General features: G+C 45.5%; 1 protein-coding gene across 3 annotated transcripts in view; it reads left to right on the top strand.

Annotated features, from left to right (window-relative positions):
• RUNX1 (RUNX family transcription factor 1) overlaps window positions 1–13353 on the top strand; it is a 154532-nt gene that overhangs the window by 98747 nt on the left and 42432 nt on the right. For all 3 annotated transcript variants that reach the window (XM_085077794.1, XM_085077958.1, XM_085077876.1), the window contains exon 5: window positions 2111–2215. In XM_085077794.1, the coding sequence (XP_084933920.1) occupies window positions 2111–2215 (105 nt within the window). The remainder of the gene's footprint in view (window positions 1–2110; window positions 2216–13353) is intronic.

Below are 13353 nucleotides of genomic sequence, written 5' to 3'. Positions count from 1 at the left end.
AGCTGGACTTGGTGATCCTTGTGGGTGTCTCCCTCTTCTTTATTCTGGTTTTATAGACTGGAATTATGAACACATTTTACCACATTTCACTGCTGTTGGGTTTTTCCTGCATTTATTTTCTCTATAGAAACTTCTCCAGAACTTTCTAAAGAAACAAATTGACTCCATGTTCTAGCAGAGCAGTTGTCAAAAATAAACCCCAAACTGGGAGCTAGATGGAAATACTGCAGATTAGTACAGAGAATAAAGTATAATTTCCAAGTTTTTCTGTCTTAGTGCTAAGTGTTGTATTTGGTGATACAGGGAATTCTGTTCTGGAAAGAAGGAAAATCCCTGTCCAGGGATGATCCTTGTGTGTCCCAACTCAGAATAATCTGTGATTCTGTGATCTGCAGGTGCCTCTCTGAGGGGTGATAAAGCTTTTTGGAGAGAATTTATCAGACTTTATTGCTGATTCCTCCTAGAAACACCTGCTGTGCTGGCAGGGAAAGATGACCAAAGCTGTACAGGTTTATCCCAAAATTTGATATTTAAAGGATGTCAAGAGCTCAGCCAACCTTGCTGGGGGTAGATGCAGGACTGAAAGCCCTGAGACAGAGATCTGAAATGATATTTACAGCTCCATCCATCTCCAGGATTGCTTTTTAGCGAGGATGTGGCTGTGGGAGGACTGTGGGGTTTGCGAGGCTCCCGTTCCGGATTGGAGTCTCATTCAGCCCAGCAGCCAGAGTGCTTCCAGGGGCTTCCTGCAGCATCCTGGCCAAGCCACTTCACCTCCCCACAGCTCCTCACCCCCGGGGAGGGCAGGCTGAGTCCCGAATTCCCAGGGATGTGATGAGGCCAGTTTCCAGGAAGAGGCTTTGCGATGTCGCCGCAGCCCATTAGCACCAGAGCTGCATTAAGGGGAGGATTGGATTGCCAGGGAATGCTCCTCGGGAGGGGGGATAGTGCTGCTGCAGGCAGGCACTTCTATTTACATTTCTATTTAAATTTAGCCTTATTTATGGGGCTAATTGAAGCAACAATAAAAATGGATGGAAGGGAAGAAGCTTCCAGGGCTGGAGCCGGGTGGGAAAATGAGGGAGAAATGAGGGAGGCAGATCGTGCAGAGGAGGAAAACTTCAATTTTCTTAGAGCAATTCTTGCTTATCTGACTCGGGGTGATGTCCCCTGATGGCTCTGGCTGATAAGAGATTGCTGTCAGCATCTGAGCCCTCTGATGCTGAGATAACCATGCTGAAGCTGCTGACAGGCAATGCTTTTACTGTTGCCCAGGCCAGCCATGTGAGTGCATGGATGAGGTCTTAGCAAAAATTATCAAGGATGCAGAGTGTTGCTTCTGTTCTTTAAAAAAGGCCAGGACCACATCCAGGGGTAGCAGGACTTTTCTCAAAACAGAGCCACGCCAGGCACAGAACAATTTGGAAAAGGCCTTCATGGTTTTCTTGCTGAGTAATAGAGAAACTGAGTGTTACATTCTGCTGTGTCTCCATAAAATGTTGTAATTCTCCACGGACAAACTGCAGGGATTTTTTTTTTTAAATTTTTTTATTTTTTCCATTCTCTTGTTTCTTGGCATTGCAGTAGCAGACGATTTTCAGAGGGCTCTGCTGCACAATATGGAATTGATCTCCTGCTGGCCTCCAGCACAGAGTGTGGGGTTTTACGAGCTGCTTGGGGGATCTGAGCACCCAGCTCTCTTTCATTTCTACAAGTGCTGCTGCTCGGATTCCCGTGGCACTTCTGGAAAAGCCAACCACGATTTCCCAGCCTCCCTGAGCTAACACCCTCTAGAAAGCACAGATAACACAGCACAGTCAGGAATATCAGATAAACCCTGGCTGTTAGGGGTAACCTCCTCTTCTTTTTTTTTTTTTTCACAAACAGAGCGTAGATGATTTAAATAGAAATTAATTTTGTTTCCCCGAAAGCTTTGAGCTGTTGCCACAGAGGGAATGAATCCAGCACCAGCATTCTACACCCCATAAAACCTTTTAGTGCCTTGCAGGGTGTTCGAGCTCCACCAGAAACGAGGAGTTTGCTTTTCTCAACACTTGCTCAGGGATTTTTTTTTTGCTCAGTAACGTTTTTTTTTTCTCTCCTGTTGCAGGGAAAAGCTTCACTCTGACTATCACGGTTTTCACCAATCCCCCCCAAGTAGCCACGTACCACAGAGCCATCAAAATCACCGTGGATGGACCTCGGGAACCTCGAAGTAAGTGAGCTCAGGAGAGAATTCCCAGAGGGATAACCTGGTTTAATCCAGGGGCTCATCTCCATCCTCACAAAACCCAGCAATATCCACGCATGTGGAGAAATGGGAATGTTTTAAGTCCTACAAATGGCTTTAATCCTGCCTTCCTGAGGTTTAATTCCTCACTGGTGTGTCCAGCTGATCCAGTGACTTGCATTTCTGCAATGTCCACGGCTTGGCTCATTTCCAGGAGCTGACAGAAGGGATGCTGGTAAAAGGTGGGCAGTGAATACCTTGCACATCATTTCTGGCTTTTCAGATGTTAAGAGGATTTTAAAGCATTGGAAACCAATATGGCATTGATCAAAGGCTTCAGGCTCAGCCACAGGAATAAATTGCATTGTTTCTGCCTCCTGGAGTTCCCTGAACATCAGCTGTGGGACAGCTTGGGAGAACCCATTTGTTTGCACAGAAAGCCAATCTTTCCTTCTTTATTTCTTCCCTTTTTAAAAATAATTAAGGACAAGGAGGAGCTGAAGGATTTGATGTTCCTGGGGAACACCTGAGCCTTGCACACAGGAGGTGTTTTGTTCAGGTGCTGAGGGCAGAGAGTTCTGTCTGGGGGAAAGGAATTGAGGGTTGAGCAGATGTGCAGGGAGAGATCACAGAGTATGGAATGGTTTGGGATGGAAGAGATCTTAGAGATCATCTCATTCCAACCCAAACCATGGCAGGGACACCTTGCACTGTCCCAGGCTGCTCCAAGCCCCAATGTCCAGCCTGGCCTTGGACACTGCCAGGGATCCAGGGGCAGCCATAGCTTCTCTGGCAATTCCATCCCAGGGCCTCCCCACCCTGCCAGGGAACAATTCCTAATTCCCAATATCCCATCTCTCCCTGCCCTCTGGCACTTTGCAGCCATTCCCTGTGTCCTGTCCCTGCAGCCCTTGGCAATTGTCTCTCTCCATGTTTCCTGCAGCTCCTTCAGGCACCAAAAGGCCACAATGAGGTCACCCCAAAGCTTCTCCTCTCCAGGCTGAACAATCCCAGCTCTGCCAGCCTTTCTTCCCAGCAGAGCTGCTCCATCCCTCTGCTCATCCTGCTGCCTCCTCTGCACTCTCTCCAGCAGCTCCAGCTCCTTCCCTGCTGAGATCCCAGTTTTTGTCTGTCACCAGAGGCAATCGTTGGCCTCAGTCACTACCCTGAACCAGGGCATTTGCATATTGTTATCAACATGTAAATTGAGGTTTGGGATGAGTTCTTTGCACACCTCCCACACGCTTGGCAGAAGTTCTGGATGTTGCTTAAGTGGAATTGTCCCGGGAGGAGAGAGCAGCAGGATTCAAACCCCTCTAGGGAATGAGGCTCACAGCTCAGGGCTGCTTAACCAGGAAAGAAGGGTTTGAAACTTCAGCTAAAACAGCTTAGAAAACTCAGGTTTTCTTCTTGAGCCACCATTTGCCTGAGTTGCATCATGATCCATGTTTTTAGTGGAAAAATCTGACCTATATGTTTTGGATTTGAGGACAGGCCTTAAAACAAATACTCTGTGAGGTTAAGGCTCCTCATGTATTTCTTCTGATTTCTTTGGTTTGTTGTTTGGGGTTTTTTATTTAAATTGTGGTTGAACTGCCCCTGAAAAAATAGCCTCAGTGAACCAGGCAGCTGCACACATAAAAAAAGATATTTGCGTATGCAAATTCCATATTTGCATATGCAATTACCTGGGCATGCTCACGGTTTGCAGACAACAAATAAACTTGAGTTCTTTGAATATGCATCTGCTGGAAGGGTAAGAAACAAAATCCTCCTGCAGGCAAACCTCCTGTTGGAAATCAATTCTTCAGTTGGTAGGAGAGTTAATATTTAATCAGACTCTGCATTTTAAAGAGGAAGTGGAGATATGATCCATACGGAAGCACCACACGTATCTCTGTGTATGCAAAGGCGTCCTTGGAATGGATATCTCTTGTTTTAGGCAAATCAGCTGCACAGGGAGGGAGGTTTTGGGCATTTCGTGAGGCAAGGTTGGACTCCCACCTGTAGGAATCCCCCCAGCAGGAATTCACAGCTTTTTTATTGCTGAGTCATTTGTGACACAGCAGAGAAGGGATTGTGGAGCCATGGAATGGTTTGGGTTGGAAGGGACCTTAAATGCCATCCAGTGCCACCCCAGCCATGGCAGGGACACCTTCCACTGTCCCAGGCTGCTCCAAGCCCCAATGTCCAACCTGGCCTTGGACACTGCCAGGGATCCAGGGGCAGCCACAGCTTCTCTGGGAATTCCATCCCAGGGCCTCCCCACCCTGCCAGGGAACAATTCCTAATTCCCAATATCCCATCCATCCCTGCCCTCTGGCACTTTGAAGCCATTCCCTGTGTCCTGTCCCTCCAGCCCTTGTCCCCAGTCCCTCTCCAGCTCTCCTGGAGCTCCTTTAGGCCCTGCAAAGGCCTCAGAGCTCTCCCTGGAGCTTCTCCTCTCCAGGCTGAACAATCCCAGCTCTCCCAGCCCGTCCAAGGATTATATTTTGCTCCCTTTACTTTTAAATAGGCTTCAAACTCCTCAAGCTTGACTTCTCTCCAAGATTTCCAAATCACAGCAGCAGCCATGACCACTCCAGTGTCTCATCCCTAAATATCTTTGATGAAAACACAGATTGGCCATATGAAAATGAAAATATGGATTGGCACAGGATCTGCTCTATCAAAGCAGGCATGCTGTGGCCTGAAGGGATGTAGAGGGAAATCAAACAAATCCAAACAAATGCTGGATTGGAGTGTTTTAGTTTCAGTAATCAATATTTGGGAACATTCATTCCCACAGATCCATGACTCGCTCACTCACTGGAGCTGAAGGAATTCCAAACAGGCTGAGATTATTTTCTCCTGATTCACCAGAGATCTGTGGAAGCAATAGGAGCAAAATGAGATCCTGCTTTCTTCCAGAGATCTGCTGAGGTTCAAAACCAACTCCAGCAGGAGTTTTTGACGCATTTCCTTGATGTTTGTGATTGTTCTCTGACAGCCTGGATTCTGATAAGTGTGAGGGGCCAGGGAGGTTCAGATTGAGGATTAGAATCAGTTTTTCCCTGGCCTTGGAATGAGCTGCCCAGGGAGGTGGTGGAGTCACTGTCACTGGGATTGTCCCAAAGGAGTCTGGATGTGGCTCTTGGGGACATGGTTTGGGGTGATGCTGGTGGGACTGAGTGATCCTGACGGGATCTTCCAACCTTCCTGGGATTCTGTGACTTTGGGGCTCTCTGGGATGTGTAGACGTGACAACAGGTGACAATGCCACTGTCACAGGGCCACCTTTGCTCCACACAAAGGCCTGTGGACATCATGTTCCTGCACATCCCATTGTTCATTAGGTCCTGCCTGCTGGGACCTCCAGCTCTTTATCCAGCAGCACCTTTGCATGTCTCAATTTGCACTTCAAATTGGGATAAATTCTCCTGTGTGGGACTTTTTTGTAAAATTCTGTCCAATTCTCCTGTGTGGGACTTCCCCATTGTCCTTTTTTGCCATTGCATTCCTGTCTGTGCCTTCCCAGACAAAACTTCTCCTCACATTGTCCCAGCTTGTAAAGAGAGCCAAGGTACTTAAAAACCTGGCTCTTCCTCCCCTGCTTTCATTATGGATTTTTAAAACCTCTTTTGAACTGAGCATTTTTATTCCCCACTTCTGAATAAATGCTTATTTTCAAAATGTTCTTTTTCAAAATGTTCTTTTTTTTTTTTTTCTGAAGAGAAATGCTGCAGCACTGTCAGGGAGAAGGGCAGGATGACCTAACCCATCATTTTCTTCTCCAACTTCTCTGATTCTATGATTCATAAAGCAATTTCTGTTTTTATGAGCTAACTCCATGGGGAAAATCATTAGCAGTAACCAGATCAAGAGTAGTGCTCCTGATGAAAATACTTTTGGTTAGGAAACTTGGTAGAAATAGTCTGAGTCTTAAATTAAATATTTCCCTTAGGCCATTTGACCTACTGTGTACATCTGCTGAAAAATTGGGGTTTTTTTTCTTCTTTTGAGTGCTTTTTTTCTGGTTTTCCTCATTGAATTGTTTTAACCTACATAGCTCTGAAAAATTCATTTGTGGTCCAGGTGGCTGGAAGTGATGCAAAAGGAAAAGGCTACATGGGGTTTAGTGTTGGTCTAAAGTTAAGTTGGGCATTAAATGTGATTATTCCCTGTTGGAGATGTTGTTTTCCCAAATACTTTTTGAAGAAAAAAATAAATCCAAGGGTGGGATGCTGAGGAATGGAGAGAGAGGGGATGTATTGCTGAGCAGGAGGTGAGAAGGAGCCAAAAAAGCTGCTGGTTCTGCTCTGAAGGAGATCTTGCCCTGCCTGAGGTAATTTTTAGGGAAACCCCAAAAATCTTTTCCCAATATAATAATAATAATAAAAGCCAAACTGTTCCCGAAAAAGCATTTTCATCCCAGTGGGCTGAAGATGTCCCTGCCCATGGCAGGGGTGAAATCAGATCTTTAAGGTCCCTTCCAACCCAAACCATTCCATGATATAAATTCTGTAAAAAAGCAAAGTCACTTCTTTTCCAATAAATGCTTCCTTTTTTTTCCTTAATTTTGAACAAAATTTATGAATCTCTGAATTCTAACAGATAAATGATCTCATTAAGGAGAGACAGGAATCTTGATTTCAAGGCCTTTGGCCTTGAAATATAACCAGGAATGTGATTATTTTCTTTCAATCTTCCAGCCACCCCTGAGCTGCTCTTCTCCCTTAAATCCCATCTAACCCTGCTCTCTGCCAGTTTGAAGCCATTTCCCCTTTCCTGTCACTCCATGCCCTGGTGAAAATCCCTCTCCAGCCTTTTTGTAGCCCCTTTATGTGCTTGATGGGATTGATGGAGTTCAGCTGGTTGGCAGTGCAAAGGATTATTAAATTTATATGAATGCCTGGCACTCTCTGGCAGAGCAGTGGTGGTGAGGATCCTTTATCTCCTATCAGTGGGTTTTTAACTCTCCCATCCTTGAGGTTTCATGGTGCAAACCCTCCTTTTCCACATGGAATAGGATTGTTTTCCATGGCATTTATCTGTCTCTCTGCTCCATCAGGAGAACTGATGTTGGGTGATGTGAGGCAGGGAATTTGTCATTTATTTGATTCCACAAAATAATCAAATATGAGGAATAGGAAACCAGGTGGCAACACTGCTTTTCTGGAAATCCAGTAGATCCTATACATTTGCTTCCTAAATTATTTGGCTTTTTTAAAAAATGAAACACAAAAGAGTTGACAGGACAAGCTCCTCCCTTGGGAAATCAGGGACACAGGAAGGCAGAGCTGCTGCTCTGTGGGTTAAGAATGAAGTTAATTCTCACCCAGTCCTTTAGAAATAATTTCAACTCCTTTTCTCAGTCACTTCACCCCACACAGCTCTTTTTTCCAGCTCCATTGAATGAATGTGATTTTAAATCTAATAATTTTGAGAGATCCTTGATCTCTCTCTGCTGAAATCCCTGGGAAGTGCTGCGAACTGTGGCAAAACCAGAATTAAGTGATTGTCAATTATTGCTGAAGATGTTTCGGTAGGTCTGACTTTCTCCTCTCAACTGCACTCCCTCAAAAGATTTTGTAGCTGTTAAAATCAGTGATTTTAAGAATTCACAAGGTGAAGATCTTTTGGGAACACTTTCCACAGGAGTAGGAAAACGTGAGGGAGCAAAAGCTTCGAAGCAGATGCTAAGGTTGGGAAAAGATGGACTTGGAGTTGGGAAAAGATGGACTTGGAGTTGGGAAAAGATGGACTTGGAGTTGGGAAAAGATGGACTTGGGGTTGGATCCCCCAGTGGAGCTGCCTAGTGTGGGTTTTAGGGATTTATTTTGCCTTTACCCTTCCTGGAAGGAGATTTGCTGGCCAAACTGGGCTGTTGGGGCATCAATCCCGCTGTTCCTCAGGATTGGCAGATGAGAACTTTTCCTTCAGAGTTTCCCTTCCCTCTGTGACCTGATTCCTTCACCTCCTCTTCCTCAGCTCCTAAGGGGGCTTGGAGAGGGGAGAGGGAATTTTCCACCCCTCCTGGAGAGCTCAGACACTCCTGTTTGCTCAAGAAGATTTTGGCAGTGCAGGACCTTTTCTGAAGCCTCAGCTTTTGAGGAGATTCCTTATTTATGGGTTCCCCAAAACACCAGGGGTCTCAGGGAAAGGCTGGGTGGAGCTGTGCAGTATTTCCAGTGAACAGCCCTGGGTTTTTTCCTTGAAATGTAACTGGAAAGAGTGAAAATCCACCTGTATTGCAGTTCCCCCCAGCTTTGCCTGGCCTGGATTATCAGCTGCAGCATTCCCTCCTTGCAGGTTACACAACAAGCTTTTCCTTTATCCTTTATCATCCATGGTGAATGATGTAAACAGGGATCCAAAAATCCAGATTTTGCTCTGCATCTCCATTTGTGCTCCTGCTTGGAATTTGAATTCCCATTTGGAATTCCTTCTGTGCTGCAGCTGGGGAATGAGGAAATGCATTTTTCTCTCTGTGTTAATGAGGAGTCGTGGTCAGGCTGTTCTGTGTCTGTGCAAAGCAGGAGGGAGAGGATTCTGGGGAGGGAATGATGTTCTTCCAGTGCCTGAAGGAGCTCCAGGAGAGCTGGAGAGGGATTTTTCACAAGGGATGGAGTGCCAGGATAAAGGGGAATGGTTTTAAACTGGAAGAGGGCAGGGTTAGATGGGATTTTGGGAAGGAATTGTTCCCTGGCAGGGTGGGGAGGCCCTGGGATGGAATTCCCAGAGAAGCTGTGGCTGCCCCTGGATCCCTGGAAGTGTCCGAGGCCAGGTTGGAATAACCTGGCCAGTGGAAGGAACCCAAACCATTCCCTGATTCCATGAGAAGCCAGCTCAGCTCAGCTTGGGAATCATCAGGGCAGGACTGTCTGTCCTACGAGGACACGATGTGCTCGTAAATCACTTAAACACATCCTGGAGGGACAGGAGGATGGAAACATCTTCCCTGCCTTCCTTAATCTTGGAACAGATTAGGAACAGTGTGTAAAAACGGGAGGAGACACCAGAAAGAATTTAACCCGTCATAAACAAAACATTGATACGTTTTCCTTTTTTTTTTCAATAGCGCCTGACCTTTATTCCTTTGTTCTTCCCCTGAGTTTGTAGTGTGAGTGTGAGCCCATCAAACACCACATCCCCCAGGCCACCTTCGGGGGCTGACCAGTCCAGAAAAGCCAGGCTGTGTCACAGGGGAAAAAAAATAAATAAATAAAAATTCTAGGCCTGGTGCTGATTTAATCCTGCAGGATTCTGTTTATTCTGCTCCCTGCCTGCAGCCAGCACCACGGGCTGTTCCTCATTACCTGCCCCACGTATCTCCCCAATCTCACCACAAACAGTTTGGGTTGACCACACCACTTCCCTCTTGAAAGTTAAATGCTGTTTGAGTCACTCGGAGCTGCTCAGGCCCAGCCAAGGAAAACAAGGCGAAGAATAACCTGCTTGTATCCCCTCTGGAAACTTCTCAGAGGCCCTGCTTTCAGAAAGGCTCCACAGTAGCTCACTATATCTCCCTGCAGCTGCGGAGAAATGGAGGGGAAGCAAAAAAAAAAAAAAAAAAAATTAAAAAAAAAATCAGGGTTCCCGAACTTAAAATAAAGCCCAGGCAGAACCACGTGAAATTTGTGAGCTCCCAGTTCACAGTGGAGCATTAGAGAAACTCATTGCTGTGGAAAAAGAGGGATTTTCAACTGCTGTGTGGCAACAGCAGGCAGTGGGTTTGGTAAAAGCAAAGGTCTTTAGTTCAAGGGAAGTGTGTAGCACCAGTTAGACCCTTTTTTTGGGCAGGAGCAAAGCTACAAGTCCTCAAACAGAGTGATCGGCACCCACAGGGAGTAAATTTAATTTTGTGCTGCCAAATTCCCCTGGTTTACACAAACAAGGAGCCACAGGACTTGACCTTTCAGGTGCAGGTGCCTTGCTCAGCCATCTGAGGGTGAGTGATGGGGAACTTTCCCTGCCTGCAGATATCCATGATGAAATGTTCCTGTGTGACAAATTCCTCTTTGTGATGTTTGTACAACCATTTTCCTGTTTGGAGCCAATGCAGAGGTGACAAATGTCCTCATCCTGAGCAGGAAAAGTGAGGGAAAGCACTGCCAGGGATGCCCAGGCTGGGATTGTAGCTGTGCAGAACCTGGAGTTGATCTGGATCATCCTTGTGGATCCTTTCCCACTCAGGATATTCCATCATTCCATGACTGTGTTTCAGCAGCTTTCCTGTGGACAGAGGAATCCTGGATTTCATTTTTCCTGGTTGCTCCCTGAGCTTGGCTGCTTGGGTCTCATCCTGAACCTTCTCCTTCAGACAAATCTCCAGCTCTGCAGTCCCAGCCATGGCTGGAGAGGATTCCCTGAGGATTCCAAGGGGATTCCCAGGAAATTCCTGGAAAATTCCTAGGCGATTCCCAGGGGATTCCCAGGGGATTCCTGGGGAATTCCTTGTCCATGAGGGAAGGTGCAAACCAGAGAGAAAGAAAAGAGGCTTTTGGCAATGCAGTGCCTGATGTGGGATTCATTCAAACATTGTCAAGGGTTTGGGATTTTAATAGTTGGGATGGGGGAAAGGGAAAAGAAAGCAAAGGCTGTCATTTTGAAAAATCATTTAACTTCCATGATCAACCTCTTCCCTCCAAACTCTTAATTCTCCATGGCTTTCACTTCACTGCCATGGCCTAATTCCTGGGGTGAGCCCAGAAAATAATTGCATTTCCATGAGAGAAATAGAGAACAAACATAGATTGGGCAGAAGTTTTGGTGGATCTACACAGAATAATTGTGGTTTTAGTGGAAATACACTTGTGCTTTGCTGTTTGTACCTCACAGGCCTCACCAGCAGAGCTGGGGGAGAGGAGGGAAAATTCCCTGCCTCAGAAATGTGTCAGGATTGCTTTTTCTGGCTGTGGAACTTCAGGATAGAGCTGAGGATTTTCTGTGGTCATCAGGAGGAGGGAAAGAGCTGGAGAGAGAGCCTGGAGGACTCACAGTCAGTGGAGAGAGGGAAATCCCAGCTCCAGTTGTCCTTTTTCCCGGGAATGTTCCCCACTGGAGCTCTCCCAACACAGCTGGGTGGAGGATCAGTGATGGAAAGGACTCCCAGCTTGAAATTAGGGCAAAAAATTGGGAATTGGCTGCTGAGGGAGGACACAGAGTTTCCATCTGTGGGGATATTCCAAACCCACCTGGAATGGAGCAGCAGTTGCTGTGTCACTGCTCCAGGTGACCCTGCTTGGCTGGGTGATCTCCAGAGGTTCATTCCCACCCTAAAAAGGTTGGGATTCTGTGAATTGCAATTCCTTTGCTGGAATATATCAGGCAAGAGGGTCTTGATCTGGACTCTCCCATCTTCTGTGGTTTGTTCTGGGGCAGGATTCTCCCTTTTTACAAATTTTCCTCTATAATGTCAGTGTCATTTTGTTGGTTTTTTTTTTTTTAAATCACTGATTCAAAACCAAAAAAAGATATGAGAAAAAAAGCAGTTGTTTAACTGTTGTTTAAATACTGTTTAACTGCTGTTAAAACACATAGGGAAAAAATTCCAGAATACCCAAAGGAGGTGCAAGAAGCTCCCTGGGGTTTCCCTCGGGTAAAATAGGGAGAGAAGGAATCCATAAATCCTGATTCACCTTGTTGGTGTCTCTGTAACCAAAAAAAATTGAATAACTTGGTGGAAAAATTAAACACTCAGCACAGAATTGTACCTTAAACATCATTTTGTCTGCAGTTTTTCCAAGTGAGGAGCAGATTTTTGCAGCCAGGGGAGGTTTAATAGGAGGATTCAGCAGGAAGGTGACATTCCCAGTGTCATTCCCAGAGCTGCTCTGGCTCAGCCTGGCCATGGAATCAGGGAATATCCAACCTCATTCCCACATTGCCCAGCTCCTCATGCCTGCAGCCAGGTGGGGTTTGGTGACCAACAGTGCTAATTACAGGCAGGGCAGGAAAATGTTGGGATAATCTCCTGTCTGCCACGCTGTTCCTTCCGTCTGGAAATGAGGCTGGTGCTGTCCAGGACTTCAAAAACCAGGGGAAAAATAAGATGTGATTGCTGATGAATCTCCTTGGAACTCTGCCTGCCTTGTTTGTCCTCACCACAGCAATAATGTTTGTCACTGAGGGAATAGGAAATATCCTACAGGGTTCCTAATTCCCTTTTTAGGGACTTTTTCTGTTCTATTTTAACCATATCCAAGAGGTTGGTGAGCTCTGCCACTGAGCTGATCCTTCTGATTGCATGTGGGAAATCAGGGAAAAAGATTGGGCAAAATATTTGATATCTGGGATATCTGGCATGTGGGAAAAGAGTGTTTAGACGTTGTTAGTAACATAAATATGCTTTTCTTAAAGCATTTCCCAGCTCGATAATAATATAAAAGTGTTATATTTTAATCAATAGAATCACAGAATTGGATTGGGAGGGAGCTTGAAACTCATCTCATTCCACCCCCAGCCCTGGAGTGACATCTTCTATATTCCAAGTTGCTCCAAGCCCTGTCCTTGAACAATTCCATGAGTGAGGAATTAATTTTTTTTTAACAAGAATATATTATTTTTTTGCACTACGCACAAATATACTCTTCCACATCCTAGAAAGATGTGGAAGAGTATATTTGCCTCTCATCACTGTATAAAATAATTGCAATAATTTTAGCCCCAAGGCACAGAATGGTGTTTAGCAGTTTATTAACTGAACACAATGAAATGTGGGTGATTTTCTACCCCACTAAAGCTGCAGCCAAACCAAAACTCTGAATAAAACCTGCCCTGGAAAGAGGAGATGCTTGGATCAAAGTGCTTCCAAAACTGACTAGTTTCCTTAAATTCACTCTTTACTTTGGTAAAGCCTGGCCAGACACTGCATTTTCCTGTGAATAATCCACTTTTTGGGTGTGAAAAGTTTCATTTTCCACACGGGAAAAGGGGTAGGGGCAGAGGAGAGAGGCTCTGCTAAATTAAACTCTCATGTTGTGGTTTAAACCCAGGAGCAACTAAAGCACACTGACCTCCCACCTTCCCTGGTGGGATGGGGAGGGGAATTGGGGAAAAAAAAAACCAAACCATGGGTTGAGATAAGAATATTTTAATAATTGAAATTAAAAGATAAAGAAAGGGGAGATAACAAAAGGAGA

Source organism: Lichenostomus cassidix, chromosome 1 (genome assembly GCF_008360975.1).
Source record: "Lichenostomus cassidix isolate B80296 chromosome 1, HeHo_3.0, whole genome shotgun sequence".
In the NCBI taxonomy this organism is placed as follows: domain Eukaryota; kingdom Metazoa; phylum Chordata; class Aves; order Passeriformes; family Meliphagidae; genus Lichenostomus; species Lichenostomus cassidix.
This window is presented reverse-complemented; position numbering and strand designations above follow the sequence as displayed.